The sequence below is a fragment of the Rhinolophus hipposideros genome, assembly GCF_964194185.1.
Source record: "Rhinolophus hipposideros genome assembly, chromosome: 1".
NCBI classification, from domain to species: Eukaryota; Metazoa; Chordata; class Mammalia; order Chiroptera; family Rhinolophidae; genus Rhinolophus; species Rhinolophus hipposideros.
The window spans coordinates 30,245,451-30,269,664 of record NC_138047.1 but is presented as its reverse complement, the minus strand read 5'-3'; the positions used below and the strand labels follow the sequence as shown (position 1 = coordinate 30,269,664).

Genomic DNA, 24,214 nt, shown 5'->3' with positions numbered 1-24,214 from the left:
TCTTTCTCTGTAAATGCCTGTGTTGTTTTACTGCCTATTTGCTCTTGGATCCATTCCTGGCTCATCACCCTCCCTACACATTACAGGGAAGCACATATCCCAGAGTCTCTGCCTTCTGGTCTTTGGTAGGTGTAACTAATGAGGCATTAGTGCAAGTCTGCAAGGCAGGAGGAGTGGAGAAGGCAGGGTCCTCCTCATCCTCTCTCTCTGTGTTCTCTGGTGTTTCTGGCAGCAGCTGAGTGACTTCTGTGGCTCCAGCTCCTTCTGAGATGGCCCCAGCTCCCTCTAGACAGCCTCTTTCATAGCATCATCTCCCACCGGCCAGGGCTGGCTTCCTCCTGGTGTCCCTCTAGCTCTAGAGGTTATACTGGTTTCTCATTGTTGCTAAACTCTGGCTGCTTCACTGACTGCTGTTTGGCTTCCCATCACCTCGGCAATCAAGTCCCTAAATTAAATTCACTTTGTGTGAAATACTGAGTGGTTCCAGCTTTCCTGGCTGGATCATGTCAAATATGATGGCCCTATTTTTCCCCAAATAGATTGACTGTAAACCCCCCAAAGGCCTCATGTAACTGTCTCATTATCTCAGTTCTATATTGACATTGCTTAGAATAATAAAATATCCTGTCTCGCCAGAATTTGACCAGGAGAGCCACTTTTAGAAAGTGTTCTAAGTTGAGGGAGCTGAGTAGGTTAAATAAGCTTGGAATGTTCTGTGAATGTTAGGGTTCTCTACTAGCCTTTAGCTGTAATACTGACTACCAGGTTTCAGATTATTGGCATAATTTCTTCTGATGAAAAGTTGAACAAGTGCTGGGTTTGTTTTTGTTATTTATTTATTTATTTATTTATTTATTTATTTATTTATTTATTTAATTGGGGAATATTGGGGAACAGTGTGTTTCTCCAGGGCCCATTAGCTCCAAGTCAAGTCGTTGTCCTTCAATCTAGTTGTGGAGGGTGCAGCTCACTGGCCCATGTGGGAATCAAACTGGCAACCCTGCTGCTAAGAGTTCACGCTCTAACCAACTGAACCATCCAGCTGCCCGGAATAAATGCTGTTTTAAAAGTAGATATTTAAATCAACTTGACAACAAATGATTTGTCGGGGAAGTTCATGTTGTTCTTAGTTGAAGATTTGTCAGCCTACTCAGCTGAAGCACTGTGTCTCTGTCTTGATAATTTCCATAACATTCAGACATTTGCCCAAGTAGCAATTACTCTGGGTCTGTGCTCTATTGAAGATATATTTTTGGAACTTAGGTACCTAAGACTTTTAAAAAATTGTTTTGCAAATACAAAAAAATTACATTTTTGCATTTTTTTATAGAGATGACCTCGACAGGAAACTTCAGGCTATTGCTATTTCAAAACTACTGAAAAGTAGCTCTAATCAAGTGATATTTCTGGGATATATCACTTCAGCACCTGGTTCCAGAGATTATCAACAGCTCATTGAACATGGAAATGTGAAGGTAATACAGTCTTAATAGGATTTGATTTATTTATTGATTTAAGTAAAATATTTCTTCTCCATTTTTAAGAAAAAAAAATACCCGACAACTTAATATGTATTCCAATTATCTACTGCTGCATAGAAAACCACCCAAAAAACGTACTGGCTTTAAACAACTATAATCATCTGTTTGCTCATGAATCTGCAATTTGGACAGAACTCAGTGGGCATAGCTCATCTCTGCTCCACACAACTCAGTGGCTCAGCTGGGGACTGCAGATGATTCACGGGTGACACGTTGGTGCTGGCTGTTGACGAGGAGCTCAGAGGGGGCTTTGTGCTTGGGGGTCCTGGTTCCTCTCTATGGGTTTCCTTCCGGCATGATAGTTAGGTTCTAAGAGTAAGTGTCCCAAGAGAACCAGGAAAAAACTCTTGCCTTGTATGACTTAGCCTTGTAAGTCATATAGTGTGATTTCTGTCATTGTCACCACATGCTTACATTCAAGTGGAAGACACATAAACTCCATCAAGGAATATTAAAGTCATATTATAAGAATACCATGTAGAAAGATTGTGTTTCAAAAATAAACCTGCCTTATTATGAAAGTTAGGTATGATGTTGAGAGTAAAGGATGAAATGAAATGATACACAGCGAGGCTGGCTGATCAGCCAGACAGGGCCTCAATAAATGTCACTGAATTAGTCCTTACCTGTTCCGGTCTAAAACACTTGAATTTGTCTGTGTACCCAGATATAATCATGCTTTGGGGAACTGACACACGTATCACATCCTGGAGACTGATACATGTGCTAGAATGCTTAATGCATGAATTTGTAATGAGACATATAATTGTTATATTTAGTTAAGCCCTGTGTAGATGTCTTAGTCCTTTACATTTTGTTTTTGACTTCATGACTTGAAATGATATCTGCAGAGAGAAAAGCTTGCTTATCCATCTTACCAAGCGCTTGGAAAGACAGGTGAGGGAGAGCATGGCATAATGAGGGTCTTCTGCGTGTGACAGAAAACACAAAATGACAGTGGCTTCAACAAGAGAGAAGTGTATTTATTTTCTTCCTTTCATTTTTCTTTTCTTTTCTTTTTTTTTGGCTATAGAAGAGTATTTCTTTATGTTAAAGCCTGATTCAGCCCTGGTACGGCACTCTGGTGTCAGGGATGAACTCCTTCTATCTGTAGCTCCACTTGATGAGGCCTCCATTCTCAAGTTTGCCTCGTGGTCCAAGATGGCAGCATCCATGTTCTAGTTAGCAAGATAGAGAAGGGGATAAAGAAGGGGCCAAGAGCATAAGAATGTTGTCTCTGAAGGGAAATTCTAAGAAACTGACCTCCAACACTTGTCTTTACATTTCATCAACTAGAATTTAGTCACATGGTCTCACCTTGATGTACAGGAAGTTGGAAGATACAGTATTTAATCTTAATACTCACACACCACCCAGCTAAAAATACTACAACTTTGGAAGAAGAGCAAGGCAGATACTGGGGAGGTGAGTTAGTCTCTGTCATAGTGGATAAGGCAGAAAGTAAAATTAAGAGGAACTCCTGATTTTTGCTTTGGTCAGAGGGTTTATGATGGTGACGTTTGTTATTATAGAGAATAGAGAAGGAAGAAGAGTTTGGCAAAGAAGATGATGAGTTCAGCTTTAAGCTGTGTTGAGGCATCTCTGGGATATTAAGAGAGCTCTTGAAAAGGCAGCTGGATATATGGATCTGGAATTGAGAGGGTAGTCAGGACTAGAGATACAGATTAGGGAATTGCCACCATCTTGGTGATCATTGAAACCATGGAAGTGGATGATATTGCTTATGGAATTAGAGAAGTGCAAAAGGAAGACCAAAGAAAACTCCTGATTTAATGTGGCTGTCATGGGGGTGATGGATGAGGGAAAAAAAGGGAGATTACCTCAGAAAAGAGATGAAGGATATGTCCGAGAGTAAAAGAAAAACATGGATAATGTGGAATCACAGAAGTTGTATCACTCATTTATCACTTTGTAACTGCTTAAACCTAGTGGTTTAATATTCTTATTGTTTATTTATAGGATTTATAAAAAGAAGAAAATGGAAATTTCTTCAGTATAAAATCTCCATATTTAGAGTTTTCCCAACACGTTATAGAAAAAAAAAAAAGCGTATGTTCTGCTTCTGTGATGAAGAATAACGCTGGTCTCAAGCTTTTAACATCAAAAAGACTCATGATTCCTCCCCAGATGTGTTTATTTCCAGTGATTCAATTTAACAAACACAGATTGAGCAGCTGCCAAATGCCAGGTTTCATGCTAAGTACCAGAGAGCCAAAGTGATTAAGAGTTCCTCTGCTCAGGAAGGGGAAGGTGGAGACATATAAACAAATAACCATACAGAACAGTGTAACTGGTGTGCATATATATAGGTTGATCGATGAAGATTCAGTAAATTCTGCTTGGGATGAGAGACTTGGACAGTTGCAGGGAGCCAGGGCTGTATTGCAATTGTTGATTTCCCCACCTAACTCCCTCTCTAGACCACGTTTATGTGTGTACTCGATCCATCTAGTACAGAAGCAAAATAAGCATATAGTAGGTGTTCCAGAAGTATCTGTAGAATCAGTAAATAATTTGGACTTTAAGGGATCAGTAGGAGCCAGGCAAAGAAAATAACATGGACAAAGGCCTATTTATTACTGTACCTTACATTTTCAGTGGCAGCTCACAATAGAGCACTGTTTTAATGCCTTAAATATTCTCTTCTCTGCTAATTAGGATATTGACAGCACAGATCAAGACAGATGGTGTGAATACATTATGTATCGGGGGCTGATCAGGTGAGCATAGGTGTTTGATATTTTTAAAAATCTCTTATTACTGTGATCTTTTGGGTCTATCTCAAACTTTATGGACGCAATGAATTAATTTTGTTACTTTTTATAAACATTTGTTTGGTTATTTATGCAGTTTAACATTTTTTTCAAGTCATGGACTAATGATTTCAGAAGGAATAAATGACTAAGCAAATTAACCTTAATTATACAAAGAGGATGCTATGTAAGTTACTAAGCATGATAAGTATGTAACTGTCAACACATACTAGGTAGGAATGGCAGCATTTTTTTGCTGTATGGCATGACTGTGTGGCATGGACCATAGAATGAGAGGACCCGAGGTCTGAATTCCAGCTTTGCAACTTCTGACATGTAATCTTGGATAAGTCAACTAAATTGTTTGAGCCACTACTATATTGTGGTGAGGAACCTAGGTAAATTACATTTTTAAAACATAACATCCCATATCAAATTGTGAATATTTTATATATTAATATATTCCAAAATATATTGTGTGAGAGGCAATTTGTATAGATAGAATATTCATTAGTATAAAAAGTAAGAATAAGGTTGCCAAGTGTGTTTAGTTACTTAAATATATGTGCATGTTCCTTATTCATTTATATCATAAAGGTAATCTGTTGATAAATGCTTATAGTATAAAGTCAAGATAATTCTAATGATATACAGAGTAGAATTAGAATGGGAAACTGGCTTAATAATCAAGGTATTATCTACTAGATCTGATCAGATTTCTGTATGATGATAAAACCTTTAAAAACCATTTCTGTTTCTGCCACAGATTAGGTTATGCAAGAATCTCCCATGCTGAACTGAGTGACTCTGAAATTCAGATGGCCAAATTTAGAATCCCTGATGACCCCATTAATTATAGAGACAACCAGAAGGTAGTCACAGACCACAGGGAAGTTCCTGAGAAAATTCATTTCAGTCCCAGGTGAGCAAGCTTTATGTTGTAAGCTACGGCATCCTCTCTGGGGACCTAAATATTACCCCACAATGAGCTACAAACTATATTTGGTTCTAGAGGTTCGTTTAAGTAAAGGAGTCATGTTAAAGATTTAAAAATCCTGTTTCTGGTCAAGATGGTGGAGTAGGTAAATGCTGTGCTTGCATCCTCTCACAACAACATCAAAATTACAACTAAACTACAGAACAACTATCCTTGAGCATTGTATGAAGTATAGCTGAACAGAAGTCCTATAACTGAGGATATATGGAAGAAGCAACATTGAGGCTGGTAGGAGGGGCAGAGACACAGAATGGGCTGATCCCTATACCCACATATGACAGTTAAAAATCGAGAGGGATATCTTGGCTGCAGAGGTGTCCCCTGAGAAGTGAGGGGTCCCAGCCTCACACCAGGCTCCCAGCCCAGGGTTTCAGTGCTGGAAGAGAAGTCCCTATGACTTCTGGCTGTGAAAACCAGCAGAGATTGTAGCTGAGTGAGACTGAGGGCAGATGGAGTCCCAGGCATTACTCTTTTTAAAAATATTTTGTTTTCCTTTTTTTTTTAAATTAGTTTCAGGTGCACAAGACAAAGTAATACTTAGATGTTTATCTTTTATATCCCTCACATTATGTGAGCCCCCCTCACCCCATCCACTAACCCTCTGACATCACACAGAGCCATTACGTTACCACTGTCTCTATTCCTAATGATGTACTCTGCTTCTTGTAAGTACATACATATACACATATATACATACATATGTATATATATGTATACACATACATATACATACAAACTTGTAGTTGACATTCATTATTGTTCAGCTTCAGGTGTACAATGCAGTGATCAGGCATCTACATCATCCCTGAGGTGGTCTCCCTAATGAGACAAGTGTCCATCGGATACCCTACAAAATCTTTACAACATTATTGATTACATTCCCCAAATTAATTTTCAGAACCCTGTGGCCATCTTGTGGTTACTGACTGTTTTCTAATCCCCTCACCTTCCCCCTTATCCCCACCCCCTGCCCATCTAGCAACCCTCAGTTTTTCCTCTATGTCTCCAAAACAGTTTCTGATTAGTTCATTCACTTATTCTTTTCTTTAGATTCCACATATAAGTGAGATCATATGGTATTTGTCTTTCTCTGTCTGACTTATTTCACTTAACATAATGTTCTCTAGGTCCATCCATGTTGTTGCAAATGGTAAGATTTCTTTCTTTTTTATGGCTGCGTAATACTCCATTGTAGAAATGCACCACAGTTTCTTAATCCAGTCATCTACCGATGGGCATTTCGGTTGTTTCCATGTCTTGGCTATTGTGTATAGTGCTGCAATAAACATAGGAGTGCATAAAGTTTTTTGAATTAGAGTTTTGGATTTCTCTGGATAGATACCTAGGAGTAGAATTGCTGGAGCATAAGGTAGTTCCATTTTCAGATTTTTGAGATACCTCCATACCATTTTCCATGGTGGCTGCACCAATCTGCAATCCCACCAACAGTGCACAAGCGTTCCTTTTTCTCCACATCCACGCCAGCACTTGTTGTTTGTTGATTTATTGATGATAGCCATTTTGACTGGGGTGAGGTGGTATCTCATTGTGGTTTTTATTTGCATTTCTCTGATGGTTAGTGAGTTTGAGCATTTTTTCATATGTCTGTTTGCCATCTGTATGTCCTTTTTAGGAAAATGTCTCTTCATGTCCTCTGCCCATTTTTTAATTGGGTTGTTTGTTTTTTTGGAATTGAGTTGAGTTTTTTATAAATTTGTGATATTAACCCTTTATCAGATATGTCATTGGCAAATATCTTTTCCTATTCAGTAGGATCCCTTTTTGTTTTATTGATGGTTTCCTTTGCTGTGAAAAAAATTTTAGTTTCATGTAATCCCACGTGTTTATTTTTTCTCTTACTTCCCTTGCGCAAGGATATATATCAGTAAAAATCTTACTCCGGGTAATGTCCATGAAGTTTCTTCCTATATTTTCTTCTAGAAATTTTATGGTTTCAGATCTTACATTTAAGTCTTTAAGCCATTTAGAGTTTATTTTTGTATATAGTGTAAGGAGGTGGTCCAACTTCATTTTTTGCATGTGTCTGTCCAGGTCTCCCAGCACCATTTATTGAATAGACCGTCTTTACCCCACCGTACATTCTTGCTTCCATTGTCATAGATTAAATGGCCATGTAGGCATGGATTTATTTCTGGACTCTCTATTCTGTTCCATTGATCTATGTGTCTGTTTTTATGCCAGTACCATGCTGTTTTGATTACTGTAGCCTTGTAGTATAATTTGATGTCAGGTATTGTTATACCTCCCACTTTGTTCTTACTTTTCAAGATTGCTGAGGCTATCTGGGGTCTTTTATGGTCCCATATAAATTTTAGGATTATATGTTCTATATCTGTTTAAAACGTCATTGGTAGTTTGATAGGAATTGTGTTGAATATGTATATTGCCTTAGGCAGTATGGACATTTTAACTATATTAATTCTTCCTATCCATGAACATGGTATGTGTTTCCATCTATTTGTATCTTCTTTCATTTCTTTCTTCAGTGTGTTATAATTTTCTGAGTACAGATTTTTTACTTCTTTGGTTAAATTTATTACCAGGTATTTTACAGTCTTTGAAGCAATTTTTAAATGGGATTGTGTTTTAAATTTCTCTTTCTGGTGTTTCATTATTGGTATATACAAATGCAACTGATTTCTGAATATTAATTTTGTATCCTGCTACTTTACGAAATTCATCTATCAGCTCTAATAGTTTCTTGGTGGAGTCTTTAGGGTTTTCTATATATAATATGTCATCTGCATATAATGACAGTTTTACTTCCTCCTTACTGATTTGGATGCCTTTTATTTCTTTTTCTTGTCTGATTGCTGTGGCTAGAACTTCCAGCACTATGTTGAATTGACGTGGAGAAAGTGGGCAACCTTGCCTTGTTCCTAATTTTAGGGGCAATGGTTTTAGCTTTTCCCCATTGAGTATGATGTTAGCTGTGGGTTTATCATATATGGCCTTTATTATGTTGAGATATGATCCCTCTATTCCCACTTTCTTAAAGGTTTTGATCATAAATGGCTGCTGGATTTCATCAAATGCTTTTTCTGCATCTATCGATATGATCATGTGATTTTTATTTTTCATTTTGTTAATGTGGTGTATCACATTAATTGAGTTGTGGATGTTGAACCATCCTTGCATACCTGGGATGAATCCCACTTGATCATGGTATATGATCTTTTTAATGTATTGCTGAATTCTGTTCACTAATATTTTGTTGAGGATTTTTGCATCTATGTTCATTAGAGATATTGACCTGTAGTTTTCTTTTTTTGTGGTGTCTTTGTTTGATTTTGGGATCAGGGGGATAGTGGCTTCATAAAAAGTGTTTGGGAGTCTTCCCTCCTTCTGGATTTTTTGGAAGAGCTTGAGGAGAATAGGTGATAATTCTTTTTTGAATGTTTTGTAAAATTCACCTGTAAAGCCATCAGGTCCAGGGCTTTTGTTTGTTGGGAGATTGTTGATTAGTGATTCAATTTCCCTGGTGGTGATCAGTCTGTTCAGGTTTTTTGTTTCTTCTTGAGTTAGCCTTGGAAGGTTGTACGCCTCTAGAAAATTGTCCATTTCTTCCAGATTGTCAAATTTGTTGGCATATAGTTGCTCATAGTAGTTTCTTAAAATTTTTTTGTATTTCTGTGGTGTCTGTTGTCACTTCTCCTCTTTCATTTCTGATTTTATTAATTTGGGTCCTCTCTCTCTTTTTTTTAATGAGTCTGGCTAAAGGTTTGTCGATTTTGTTTATCTTCTCTAAGGACCAACTCTTGGATTCACTGATCTTTTGTCTTGTTTTTCTGGTTTCTATTTCATTTATTTCCGCTCTGATCTTTATTATCTCTTTCCTTGTACTCCCTTTGGGCTTATTTTGCTGTTCTTTTTTCAGATCCCTTAAGTGTGAAGATAAACTGTTGATTAGTGATTTTTCTTGTTTCTTTAGGTAGGCCTGCAATGCTATGAATTTCCCTCTTAGGACTGCTTTTGTGGCATCCCATAGATTTTGGGTCATCGTGTTTTCATTTTTGTTTGTCTCGAGATATCTTTTGATTTCTTCCTTGATCTCCTGGTTGACCCATTCATTATTTAGTAACATGTTATTCAGTCTCCATGAATTGGTGTGTCTTCCAGTTTTTCTCATGTAGTTCATTTCTAATTTCATAGCACTGTGGTCAGACAAGACAATGGTATGATTTCAATTTTCTTAAATTTATCAAGAATTGTTTTGTGGCCTACCATATGGTCTATCTTGGAAAATGTTCCATGTGCGCTTGAGAAGAATGTGTATTCTGTATCATTGGGGTGAAATGCTCTGAAAATATTGATTAAATCCAAGTGGTCCAATGTTCATTTAAAGCCATTGTTTCCATTTGATTTTCTGTCTGGAAGACCTGTCCCTTGTTGTCAGAGGTGTGTTGAAGTACCCTACTATGATAGTGTTACTGTTGATCTCTGTTTTTATGTCAGTCAATATCTGTTTTATATATTTAGGTGCTCCTATGTTGGGTGCATAGATGTTTACTAGGGTTGTGTCTTCTTGTCAGATCAATACCTTTATTATTATATAGTGCCCAACTTTGTCTTTTAATATATTCTTCATTTTAAAGTCTATTTTGTCAGATATAAGTATTGCAACTCCAGCTTTTTTCTCATTTCCATTTCCATGAAATATCTTACTCCAACCCTTCACTTTCAGCCTGTGTGTGTGTGTCTTTTGATCTGAGGTGAGTCTCTTGTATACAGTATATACAAGGGTCTTGCTTTGTTATCCACTCAGCTACCCTATGTCTCTTGATTGGAGCATTTAATCCGTTTACATTTAAAGTGATTATTGATAGGTACATAGTTATTGCCATTTTTAAATTTGTAGTTAGCTTGTTTTCATCTTTTATTTACAGAAGTCCTTTTAGTATTTCTTGCAATGCTGGCTTGGTGGTAATAAATTCCTTTAACTTATTCTTTTTTGGGAAGCTCTTTATCTCACCATCAACTTTAAATGATAGTCTTGCTGGATAAAGCAATCTAGGTTGTAGGCCTTTGTTTCCATCACTTTGAGTATCTCCTGCCACTCCCTCCTGGCCTTCAATGTTTCTGTAGAAAAGTCATTGGACAGTCTTATGGGAGTTCCCTTGTATGTAACCTTCTGTCTTTCTCTTTCTGCTTTTAGGATTCTCTCTTTGTCTTTAACCTTTGCCATTTTAACTATAATGTGTCTTGGTGTGGACCTGTTTGGGTTTATTCTGGTTGGAACTCTCTGCACTTCCTGCACTTATATGTTGGTTTCCTTCATCAGGTTAGGGAAGTTTTCGGACATTATTACTTCAAATATGTTCTCAATCCCTTGCTTCCTCTCTTCACCTTCTGGTATTCCTATGATGCGCATCTTGTTGTGCTTGATGTTATCCCTGAGGTCTCTTAAACCATCTTCATTGTTTTTTATTCTTTTTTCTTTCTGTTGTTCTATTTGGGTGATCTCTGCTAACTTGTCTTCTAAGTCACTGATTCGATCCTCTGCTTCATCTAACCTGCTGTTAATTCCTTCAAGTGAGTTCTTTTTTTCAGTAATTGTGTTCTTTATTTCTAACTGGTTGTTCATTATGATTTCTCTATCCTTCTTTACGTCGTCTCTAAGCTCCTTAAACATTCTTATCATCAGTGTTCTGAACTCTGTCTCTGATAGGTTGGTTATCTCTGTTTCATTTGGTTCCATTTCTGGAGGTTTCTTCTGTTCTTTTACTTGGGACATGTAAAAGAACCCCATTCTGGCTGACTCTCTGTGTTTGTTTCGATGTGTTAGGTAGATCCCCTAGAGTTCTTAGTTCTTGCTGAGTTATCTTATGTAGTATGTGTCCTTTATATTTGACTTGCACTACTTCGTTCTTCTCCTCTGCATGTGCTCCAAAGGTGACTCTTGTGTTGTGTATATTGTCCTGTTAAAGAAGATCTTTAATTGCTTTTTGTTTGTGAGTAGGTGGGGTTAACTCCTAGGCTGACTAATTGTGAGACTTGGCTCTGCCCACCACAAGGTGTTCTGTTCCGTGAGGGTTGACCACTTAAATGTGGTTTGGCCTCTATGGGCTCTTGTGCCTGTAGAGAATTCTCTCTGGGTGTGTCACTTGTAGGTCAAACCCGGTACTACTCTGGTTTGGTCTGGAGTTGGCCTCTGGGTGTGTTGAATCTTGTGTCTCTTAAGATAGGCCCTGGTAGGGCAATTTCAGAACAAAGCAAATCACCAAGCACAACAACAACAACAGCAAAGAAAAAATCAAATACATTCACATGTAAAAACAACCGACAACACACACTCAACACAGGCAAAGATATCAAAGATATAAAGACAAAACAAAACAAAAAACGAAAAACAGAACAAACCAAAAAAAGCAGCGCCAATTTTGGCTTAAGCCCACCAAGTAATCTCCCGGTTGTCCTCTGCTGTACCAAAGAGTCCTTTGTGTATTGTGTAGGCAAAGCCGGTCACCTGGTGCCCAAAGTGACCTTGGGACTGCAGATTTAGATGCGTGGGGCTGAGGGGTCTGGGTGATAGTTTCTATAAAGTCAGTTCAGTTTCTGCCCTTGCCTGCACTTATGCGCACTGAGAGTAGCACCACCTGTGTCCAGTTCTCCTGGGTCTTAGGGCACTTCTTCCGTGTGTGTGTGTGTGTGTGTGTGTGTGTGTGTGTGTATGTGTGTGTGTCTAGCGGGCGGGAGATTTCTGAGCTGCTGAAAGCCCAGAGCTGAGTCTGCCGCCTACTGCTCATCCCTGGGAGTGCCTCCGCAGTTATAATTGCCCTGCCCTAGGCAGGCCAGAAAGGGTGGGGGCTGGGGATGGAGGGGTCTTCTCTCTCCCAGCCCAGCCGTGTCACACTCCTCCCGCAGGCCAGAAAAGGTGGTGGCTGGGGGTGGAGGAGTCTCTTCTCTCCTAGCCCAGCAAAAATCACACTCTTCCCAGCCTCTTCCCTGGGTCAGAGCTGCATGCCCAGTCTTCCCAGAGCCTGAGCACTAAGGCTTCTCTGTAATCTGACACTACTCCTCAGTTTAGGGATCAGTTTAAATCTCTGGAAGGGTGGGGGTAGGATTGGAAGAGTGTGGGGCGGGGCCCATGTATGGGTTTGTGTCCTTTGTCTGACTTAGGGACAAATTGGCTTCCCCCTCGACAGGAGAGATCAGCAGTGGGATGCAGGGAAAGAGCCCACCTCCTGGCTTTTGTGTTCTCTGTTCCATCCTGGGATCCCCTGTGTCTCTGCAGCTGCAGATGCTGGCCATGTCCCCACAGCCGCAGATGCGGGCCGCATCTCCACTCCGCTCCCTTCCCTCTTGCCCTGCTCACCCAGTTTGCCCACCTTCAAGTAATCCTTGTGCGAGTCTCTTGTCTGTTCTGCGTAATGAGCAGAGAGTCCTTTGATGGGTTATAGATGTTCCGTTTGTGATAAGATCCGAGGAGAACTCAAAAAGTGTACCCTGCTGCTGCCATTCCTATGACGTCACTCCCAGGCATTACGCTTAAAGGGCCTGTGCACAGACTTACTTGCTGATGGACTCGTTCTTCCTGAGCTTGAGTGCTGGGGCAGCAGTTTGAAAGGTGCCAGGGACATATGGGGAGGAACTGAATTGTCTGGGCTCCAGGATGAGGGCTGGAGGGGCAGCTTTTTCCCAGACAGAAGTGCTATCCAAATCTAGTTTCTTTGTTGAGCTATCCTCCTTCCAGCATGAAGATGCAGGTGGGAGCCATATCAGAGTTTCCATCAACTTGACTAACACTTTTGGCCCTGCCCTGGTGATTCCCTGAGATGCCACCCTACCCAACTTGCAAGTCCAACCACTCCACTTCCAGTGGCTTTTGTATATAAATGACCTGTCTTGGCTCATGCTGTGGACTTTTCTAAAATTTCTCAAAGGTTCACAAAACCTAAACAAGGAGCATCTGGCCTTGATATACCCCGTACCTCTTACTAAGCAGCAATGAGCCTGGCACTAGTGGCAGCTGGCCTCGGGTCATGGCTTATTCTCACCCAGGTAATTTCAAGCCCCACATGAGTGACGGCCACATGCAGAATACTTTGTGGCTCGTTTCAGGAGGTCCTGTGGGCCAGCATTCCTGGTGGCCAGCTTCAGAGCAAGCCAGAGCACCACCTGGGTGCTTCCATGGATGAAACACCCAAAGGGCAGATTGGGCAGGCACCAGAGCTCTGCTAAAGTGAACCCTGCTCTGTAGGGTGAGCCTCTGCACAACAGTTACTTCACTATAGTCACAGCCAGTCCTCACAACCAATCAGCCTGAGGGTGAATCCCTCCAATTGATGTGCAAATAGCAATCAAGGCTCAACTACAACAGGAGGACACACACAACCCATAAAGGGGCACATCTCCCAGCACCCAGCTCCCAGCACCCAGGGAGACTATGCCACGGGGCCCCACAGGACACCTACTACATAAAGCCACTAAGACTGGGAGACGTAGCAGTTTTGCCTAATACTTAGAAACAAACTCAGGGAGACAGCCAAAATGGGGAGACAAAGAAACATGTCCCAAATGAAAGAACAGAACAAAGCTCCAGAAAAGAACTAAACAAAATGGAGGCAAGCAATCTACCAGATGCAGCGTTCAAAACATTGGTTATAAGGATGCTAAATGTGGACAATTTCAACAGAGAAATAGGAAACATAAAAATGAACTAGTCAGAAATGAAGAATATAATAACTGAAATAAAGACTACAGTAGAGGGAATCAACAGTAGATTAAATGAAGCAGAGGACTGAGTCAGAGATTTAGAACATAAGGTAACAGAAGACATCCAATCAGAACAGCAAAAAGAAAAAATAATCCAAAAAAATGAGAACAGTATAAGAGGCTTCTGGGACAACATCAAGTGTACGATATTAACGTCATAGAGGTACCAGAAGACGAGAGAGAGCAAGTAATTGAAAACCTATTTGAAGAAATAATGGTGGAAAACTTACCTAACCTGGCAAAGGAAATAGACATACAAGCCCCAGAAGCACAGAGAGTCCCAAACAAAGTGAACCCAAAGAAGCTCACACCAAGACACATCATAATTAAAATGCCAAAGTTTAAAGACAGAATGGTAAAAGCAGCAAAATAAAAGCAGTTAGTTACCTACAAGGGTGCTCCCATAAAACTCAGCTGATTTCTCAACAGAAACTTTGCAGGCTCGAGGGATTGGCTGGACATTCAAAGTGATAAAAAGCAAGGACCTACAACCAAGATTACTCTACCCAGCAAAGCTGTCATTTAGAATCAAAGGACAGAAAGAGCTTTCCAGACAAGATAAAGAGCTTCCCAGACAAGAAAAAGCTGAAGTAGTTCATCACCACCAAACCACTATTAAAAGAAATGTTAGAAAAACTTTTAAAGGAAGGAAAAAAATGATAAAAAACATGAATAATAAAATGGCAATAACTACACATCTATCAACAATTACTTTAAATGTAAACGGATTAAATGCTCTAATCTTGGGGTCAAATATATGGTGATAGAAGGAGAACTGACTGGGGGTGGTGAACACACAATGCAATATATAGATGATGTATTATAGAATTGTACATTTGAAACTTATGTAATTTTACTATCCATTGTCACCCCAATAAATTTTATAAAAAGTAAGATAATCGGGTGGCTGAATGGATAAGAAAATAAGACCCTTATATTTGCTATCTACAGGAGATTCACTCACTTCAGATCAAAAGACACACACAGACTGAAAGTAAAGGGATGGAAAAAGATATTTCATGAAAATGAAAAAAATAAAATAAAAGGATGGGGTAGCAATACATATACCAGACAAAACAGACTTTAAAACACAGGCTATAACAAGAGACAAAGAAGGACCCCGTAATCGCACTTCTGGGTATTTTTCCAAAGAAACCCAAAACATTACTTCGAAGAGAAATGTGCATCCATATGTTTATAGCAGCATTATTTACAGCAGCCAAGATATCGAGGCAACCTGGGTGTCCATCAGTGGATTAATGGATAAAGAGGAGGTGGTACATATATACAGTAGAATATTATCTGTTCATGGAAGGGAATGGGTTCTTGCTATCTGCAACAACATGGATGGACCTGGAGGTTATTGTGCTGAGTGGAGGAAGTCAGACAGAGAAAGACAAATGCCATATGATTTTCCTTATATGTGGAATCTGAAGAACAAAATAAACAAAATAGAAACAAACTCATAGATACAACTTTATCTACTCAGTGACAAGAAATCTCTGAAGGTTCCTCTATGTGTGTGGAGTGGGAGGTAGGGGTGAAGGGCAGGTTTATAGTAAAGAAATTTCACTGGAATATAAAGTAAATTTTCTCAGGAGGATTTAAGAAAAAAACATAGATAGAACATTTTGAGGGTTGTCAGATGGGAGGGATGGGTGAAAAAGGGGAAGGAATTAAGAAGTACAAATTTGTAGTTACATAACAGTCATGAGGATGTAAAACATAGCATAAGGAATATAGTCAATAATATTGTAATAGCAGTGTATGGTGTCAGGTGGGTACTAGTTTTATTGGGGTGATCACTTGTAAATCATATAAATGTTTAATCACTATGTTGTACACTTGCAACTAATATTGTATGTCAACTGTAATTGAAAATTAAAAAAATAATTTAAAAAAATTGCAGAATAATTACCAAGTGAAAAAAAAAGGGTTATAAAATCCTGCTTGGATTGAAGTTATCGTCCCTGCTTTCTGGGATAGAGAAATATATTGTGGCACCAACATCAGGTACAAAGATCACATCTGCATTATTATCACTGTCACCATCATCATAGCTGATAATTTGAGTGTTCCTATGTCTCAGACCCTGATCTAAATTCTTTGCGTGTTATCTTGATTAATCCTCATTGGGTCAGTACCCTTGTTATCCCGATTTTATAGGTAAGGGAGCTCAGGTTAGAGGAACAGGAAATAACTTCCCTAGGGTTACATGGCTAGTCAGTGACAGAGCGAAGAAGTAGGAAGGAAGCCTGTTAGTCGCGTTGGGTTGCTGCGGTTCTCAGTGATGGCTGCACATTAGACTCTCCTGGAGCGCTTTTATAATCTGCTACTGCCTGGGCGCCTCCCCAGACCCATTCATCAGGACTTCTTAGTGTTCTGAGCTTTGGACTTGAAAAATCTTTCCAGCTTATTCTAACATACAGATATGATTGAGGTCATGGAGAATGCATCATTCATTTCCATTGCAGATAATCTACCATGTGAAATATATTGGGTTTTGTTTAGTTTTAAATAGAGGTTATCTGAGAAATCTATTTGCAGCAAAACGTGTGACTTGGAGTGTGCTCTTTTCTTCTCTCATGACTGGACAATGAGAGGAAATGTCTGCATAAAAACCAAACCAGAGCACATCATATACATTATTATTACTTGACAATTCTACTATTTTTACCAGCTAATAGCTATATAAACTTCTCAGACATTATTTTGTTCCGTGGAAAAAAGGACATTCATTCATTTTCTTTTTCTTTCTTGTCTGTCCTTACAACAAGAAAAAAAGTGGCCTAACGTGTAGGCAACGCATGCGAGGAGAGCTATGACCAAACCTTGATTTGCTTCCATTACTGGGATCTTGCTCTTTGTAAGGGTGAGAGAGTTGTGAACAGCTCTCAGGTCCAGCTGCCCAGTTCAAATTCTCACTCTTGCCAACAAAGTGCTGGGTAACTGTGGGCAAGTTGCTTAACCTCTCTAAGCCTCAAGTCTTTCATCTGCAAAGTGGGAAAAATCGCAGTGCCTACTTCCTAAGGTTATTTGAGACTTGAATGACACATAAAGTTCTTAGACTAGTGCGTGGTGAGTGATCAGTAGCCATAGCTGGAATAGCAACAATAGGATTTGTAGTGGTACCAGGAGAAGAAAAATAGTTTCCCTCCTTTTGCTGAAGGAGGTGAATTTGTAAATGGAAGTAGAAGATCTGGGAAGAAAAATATTTCCTGTTTCCTTATTCTTCATATACCAGGAGTGTAGAGAAATCCCAATAAAATATTTTTGACTAATCATAACTGCTGATGGAATCAAACCAACTGTGAAGGGAGCTAGATCTGCTTTCCCATTTAGCTTCATTATGAAAATAATTGAAGCATAAGTAAAAGTCATGTCTTAATTTAAAAATTCTTTATCAAAAATGTGTACATATGAAAAGTTATGAAATAGAAATAGTCAGACAATACTAAGTTCACCAAAAATCCCATTTCTTAATTTAATATTTATTGAGTACCATGATGCCAACACTGGTGTGGGGACAGAACCCCAAAAAGCAGTTTCCAGGCTCTCGGCCTCACATAGAAAGGTGCTGGCTCGGGTAGTAAATGGCCATCAACTGTGATCAGATGGCCAGCAGCTGTGGCTAGTTGGCTGTCAGCTGTAACCCGTAGGTCATTGGCCACTAATATAACTGCTGTGGCTACGCTAGCAGGAATGGAATGGGGGCTAGCAAGAAGGTGGTGGCTGGCAAGCGCGGACTGCTGTTAGGCAGATTATGTAGATCCTGCTTCCTGTGTCTCCAGCCCAGCCGCCAGCGAGAATATATTGGTTTGACTCCCCTATCTATGGCTCCGTGGGTGTTCCTTTTTGGCCTTACCGTGTCCTGCGTTCTTGGGCGGAGAGTGGGAGCTGAGACCCTGCACGACAAATGGCGCAGCGAGCAGGGTCCCCTGCGTGACACATGGCGTAGTCGGCAGGATACGGTGCTGGCCAAAGCTTTCCGAAGGGCAGTGGAGCAGTTTGTGCCTATGAAAGCTCAGTCTGAGGAAGACCAGGAGGAGCAGCTGCCGGAGAGCTCCATTCCCGTGGAGGGGTGGAAAGACGTGGATGGTTCCCCAACCAGCAGAGGCCGGAGAAAGTGGAGAAAGCGAAGGTTGTTGCCGCCCTGTGGGCTGGGAACTGCTTGCTGAGGCAGCCCGGATGCGGGACTTGTCCCAGGAGGAAATGCTTGCTGAGTCCTCCGTGGGAGATGAGGGTGAGGTCAAGGTCATCCCTCACCCCCAGGACAGCCCTGGTGAATGACTATGGACTATGGGGAATTGCCTTCTATCCCTATTTAATGGACGCTTGATGGTTTGGGAACATACCACCATGTAGTGGGACTGGCGGATGTTTGCTTTTGTGTCTTGACTGGCCGCCATTGATAATATGTAAGCACCTTGATGTGAGCCGCTGTTGGTCCAGCACAGTACCCCGAGAGGCCCAGAGAGAGTGGCAGTGCCCTGAGAGGCCCTGGCTGTGTCCAGGAAGTCTGGCTGTGCCCAGAGAGAGTGGCAGTGCCCTGAGAGCCCTGGCTGTGTCCAGGAAGTCTGGCTGTGTCCAGAGAGAGTGGCAGTGCCCTGAGGCCCTGGCTGTGTCCAGGAAGTCTGGCTGTGTCCAGAGAGAGTGGCAATGCCCTGAGAGGCCCTGGCTGAGTCCAGGAAGTCTGGCTGTGTCCAGAGAGAGTGGCAGTGCCCTGAGAAACTCTGGCTGTGCCCGGGGAGACAGGTGGTACCCTAAGAAGCCCAGGAAGTCTGGCTGTGCCCAGAAGTACTGTGGTGGTGCCCTGAGAAAAGCTGGCTGTGCCCGGGGAAACAGGTGGTACCCTAAGAAGCCCAGGAAGTCTGGCTGTGCCCAGAAGTACTGTGGTGGTCCCCTGAGAAACCCTGGCTGTGCCCGGGGAGACAGGTGGTACCCTAAGAAGCCCAGGATGTCTGGCTGTGCCCAGAAGTACTGGTGGTGCCCTGAGAAACCCTGGCTGTACTCAGAGAGCCTGGCTGTGTCCAGGATATTGCATTCACCTCCAGGCTCCTTGCACAGGGCCCCTCGCAGAAGACGCTTGTTGCGTAGATTGTGAGGCGAGACCCTGTAGGGGTGGAGTGTGGGGACAGAACCCCAAAAAGCAGTTTCCAGGCTCTCGGCCTCACAATAGAAAGGTGCTGGCTCGGGTAGTAAATGGCCATCAACTGTGATCAGATGGCCAGCAGCTGTGGCTAGTTGGCCGTCAGCTGTAACCCGTAAGCCATTGGCCACTAATATAACTGCTGTGGCTACGCTAGCAGGAATGGAATGGGGGCTAGCAAGAAGGTGGTGGCTGGCAAGCGCGGACTGCTGTTAGGCAGATTATGTAGATCCTGCTTCCTGTGTCTCCAGCCCAGCCGCCAGCGAGAATATATTGGTTTGACTCCCTTATCTATGGCTCCGTGGGTGTTCCTTTTTGGCCTTACCGTGTCCTGCGTTCTTGGGCGGAGAGTGGGAGCTGAGACCCTGCACGACAAATGGCGCAGCGAGCAGGGTCCCCTGCGTGACACTGGGCTAGGCCTTGTGCTAGACACTGAGGACAGAGTGGGGAATAAGACCAAGTCTTTGTTTTGTGGAGCTTATGTTCTGGTGGGAGATCAGCAATTCTAAGGTTATCACTGGTAATCTTTTTGAATAAATCTTTGCTTTTTATATGCATGAGTGTGTGTGTGTGTGTGTGTATACGTGTATATACCTATAGATCACACAATTATTCCAACCATATTAATGTATGAAATATATATGTATGTGTGTGTATGTGTAATCATTCTACTTATTAACTTGACTTTTTTCCATCCAAATAGTATTTATGAACTTCCTTCCATAATAAGGTATTTTTCTGAAAATATTTATTTTATTGTTTAAAATATATTTTTGTTTTTAAATTACAGTTGACATATTAGTTTCAGGAGTACAACATAGTGATTAGACATTTATATAACTTGCAAAGTGATCACCCAATAAATCTAGTACCCATCTGATACCATACACAATTATTACAATATTATTGGCTATATTTCTTATGCTATACCCTACATCCCCATGACTATTTTGTAACTACAAATTTGTACTTCTTAATCCCTTCCACTTTTATACCAATTCCCCTACTCCCCTCTAATCTGACAACCATCGAAATGTTCTCTGTATCTATGAGTTTGTTTCTATTTTGTTTGTTCATATATTTTGTTCTTTAGATTCCACATATAAGTGAAATCATATGGCATTTGTCTTTCTCTGAGTTACTCCAGTCAGCACAAGACCCTCTAGGTCCCTCCACGTTGTTGCAGATGGCAAGATTTCATTCTTTTTTGTCGCTGAGTAATATTCCATTGTATATATGTACCACTTCTTCTTTATCCATTCATCCATTGATGGACACCAGGTTGCCTTCATATCTTGGCTGCTGTAAATAATGCTGCTATAAACATATGGATACACATGTCCCTTCAAATTAATGTTTTGGGTTTCTTTGAATAAATACCTAGAAGTGGGATTACTGGGTCCTTCTGTGTCTCTTGTTTTAAAGTCTATTTTGTCTGGTATATGTATTGCTGCCCCAGCTTTCCTTTTTTTTTTCTTCTCCATTTTTTGTGAAATATCTTTTTCCATCCCTTTACTTTCAGTCTGTGAGTGTCTTTCGATCTGAAATGAGTGAGTCTCTTGTAGGCAGAATACATAAAGCTCTTGATTTCTTATCCATTCAGCCACCAATCTTTAGATTGTAGCATTTAATCCATTTACATTGAAAGTCATTGTTGATAGAAATGTAGCTATTGCCATTTTATTATTCATGTTTTCTATCTTTTTTCCTTCTTCTTTTTAAAGAAGTCCCTTTAACATTCCTTGTAACACTTGTTTGGTGGTGATGAATTCCTTTAGTTTTTTTCTTGTCTGGAAACTCTTTATTTGTCCTCCAATTCTAAATGATAGCTTTGCTATGTAATCTTGGTTGTAGGTCCTTGCTTTTCATCACTTTGAATATTCATGTCAATCCCTTCTGGCCTGCTGAAAATATTTTTTTAAGGATTGCATAATATTCCATTCTATGGATGTACCAAACTTTAGTTAACCAATTTAATTGTTTTTGTATATTTAATTTTTCATTATTATAAAAAGTCTTCCAGGGACTTCTTATTATATCTTTAGGCATATCTTTGGTTACTTCCTTAGGACTCAGTTCTAGCATGGAATAGCTGGGTCAAAGGTTGGGCAAATTTTTAATATACCTTATTATTGTTTTGAGATAAAAAAGTAAACAGATCTCTTATCTTCTACATTATGGAAGTTATTTGGCTATTGCGATTGCTGATGAAGAAAAGGAAGTCAAGGGCTTCATTTGCTCAGGTTTTAGCTTCCTTTTCAGTGCCTTTTGTATTTCATCTCAGTGCATTTTGTACATCAACCAGAACTATATAATTAATGTTTTTCGTCAGCAAAGTGAATAATTAAGCTGCAACACGTGAGCACTAGTAAAAGACTTAGAAGTTTAAATCATGCCAAAATAGATTTTATAAATGCATAATTGTTACATGAATAACATTTCAGGTTTCATGATCGCTTAACCTAGAAAATGGATATTATTCGAGCTGAGGAGTAGAGAGAAAAATCCAGATTTAGTTTTCATCAATGTTATCAGCCAATAAGTCTTGAACAGTTGTCCTTCTGGAATGACCCATAACCATGGAAAGAGGACTTCAAAGGTTAAAATGTTAACCTGCCTTTCCCATGTGCATGAATCCTTTTTCATTTCTTCACTGAGTGTTTTATTAATTGATCACTTCTCTCCTAGTTTTGTTATAGATAAGTAAAACCACAATAGGTTATGATTGAAATTTTACATATGAACGTACCTTTCTGAATGCTTTTTACATATCAATTGCTTTTTTCTTTAGATTTGGATCCTACAAAGAGGGACACAATTATGAGAACAACCATCACTTTCACATGAGTACTCCCAAATACTTTTTATAAACTATTTAAAACAAGAATTCATTGAGCAAGTCTAAGGAAAACAAAAGAATATAAGATAAAAAGAAGAGAAAAGTGAACAATGGGAAACTATACAAAAAGAACCTCAAGTTTGAAAAAATATGCAATATCTATGCAATGGGAAATTCTATCAATAAATGATATTGCTTAATAAAAGCATTTCTCCAAATTGGTTTTCTTACATTTTTGATAAAAAATGGAATGTGTGGTAATATAAAAAAGTTTTACTACTAGCGATAAAATCATTACAATGTCTTACCTTTTTAATGCTTAAAAAATAAGAAATTGATTTATTGATTAAGGATTACTCACAAAAATCAAACACTCTTAAATCCCTCTTGGGACAAAGCAGGGAAAAGATGTTTAAAGAGAAGTCTAATTGTTAGGAGAGTAATGTGTGCATATCACTAGTGCTGACTCAGCAACAGCTGCAAGCGCTTCACCGTTCTTCTCTGCTACGATCGATCACCTCCTTCCATGTTTATACCATCCCTCCATGGCTGTACATGACACACTGTGGTGATGTCTCCTATCAGTCAGGCCACTGTCTGTCAGGGAGCACACCTCAATGCCCAGAGGGGTCCCATGGAGTGAATTTTCTCCCTTAGAACCAAGCAGGGAGGTGATAGGAAAGTTCAGCCCAATAGCACCATCTCCATAGGGAATAGTGACTTGAATGCTCTTGAATGCACAATGTTCAGTACACAACCAAAGATTACTAAGCACACAAGAAATAAAACACCGTAAACCATGATCGGCAGAAACAACAGACAAGGGAAACAGGTATATTGAGGCTTCGGGTATGGGATTTATTGGATACAGACTAAAAAATTATGCTGTGTTCAAGGACATAAAACCCAAGCATGACCATTCTGTCAGGAAACTGAAACTATAGAAAGTGACATCAGATTTGAAAAAAAGAAAAATTCTAGAATTCTCAAAAATTGTATAACTGAAATTAAGAATTCAGGGGAATCCTTTCAGAATAGACAAATAGCTGAAGAATTGTAAGATAGGTCAGAAGAAACTCAGGTGAAGAAATGGAAGGCTCCCAGGGAATAGGAAATTCAGACGCATCTTTTCAATAATTGCAAAGGCACTATCCTTGTTCTACATAGAAATTAGCACTTTCAACAACCCCTTTACACCTTCATACAGTAGTGTGTTTCGTGCAAGTCAAAGTGTACAGCTTTCCCCTATTTGATTATTATTCCAATGCAAGCACAGTAATTCAGAGTGCCTCTAACCTTCCCAGCCTAGTATGTGCTTTCTGCTGCTGACTCCTGGGGTAAAATAAAGGCCCTGATGTTTTGGGGTGGGGTGAGAGAGTGGCTGACCACAGGTTTCCTAATTGCTGGGCTCTTCTGAGCAGACCCATTGGACTGCCTTGGAGGAGGAGGCTAAAGCCTGTGGTAAATTGGGTGGAGCGAAGGTTGCCATCCTGGGAACTCAAGGAGACTGCTTTGGAGACTGATAATGTAGCTGAAATTGCAATACCCTGTTTCCCTGAAAATAAGACCTAGCCTTATCAGCTCTCACGTGTCTTTTGGAGCAAAAATTAATATAAGACCCGCTATTATATTATATTATATTATATTATATTATATTATATTAGACTGGGTCTTATAGTAAAATAAGACTGGGTCTTATTAAAGACGCATTAGAGCTGATTGTCCGGCTAGGTCATATTTTCGGAGAAACATGATAATTAGTAAACTGGTATATTCTGAACCAGCAAAATACAACATGCTCTTAGCTCACCTTACTAAAGTTTCTGAGGAAATCAATAGATTAGAAATTAAACCAAGTCTATGGAAATTTGGGGTTCTTAATGATAATAACACTAGAGTTCATATTCTATAATTTGATCCAGGATGATTGGGAGTTCTGGGGACCTGAAACTTCTTCAGTTCCAGCTTACTTTGAAGAGAAGGAAGTGTACAGATTCCTATATTTGTATTGCTTCCTAGCAGAGTAAAACACTATATAAACATTCCTCTGTGTGTTGTTTTTTTTTTTGCCACAAAGAAACTTTCTAACAATATCTCTGTAAACATTTTCTAACATTTCTGGCAGTTTCCCACTTAGATTTTTTTTCTTTAAAATATTTGGCTAGCTAGCAAGATGTT

The 24,214-nt window shown here is 39.9% G+C and overlaps 1 protein-coding gene across 1 annotated transcript in view; it reads left to right on the top strand.

The window, feature by feature from the left end:
• CWH43 (cell wall biogenesis 43 C-terminal homolog) overlaps positions 1-22,992 on the top strand; it is a 59,297-nt gene extending 36,305 nt beyond the window's left edge. Inside the window, exons 12-15 of the mRNA XM_081059626.1 lie at positions 1,331-1,475; positions 4,221-4,282; positions 5,082-5,237; positions 21,989-22,992. Coding sequence (XP_080915752.1) covers positions 1,331-1,475; positions 4,221-4,282; positions 5,082-5,237; positions 21,989-22,067 — 442 coding nt within the window. The 3' untranslated portion in view covers positions 22,068-22,992. The remainder of the gene's footprint in view (positions 1-1,330; positions 1,476-4,220; positions 4,283-5,081; positions 5,238-21,988) is intronic.
• The last annotated feature ends 1,222 nt before the right edge of the window (positions 22,993-24,214 follow it).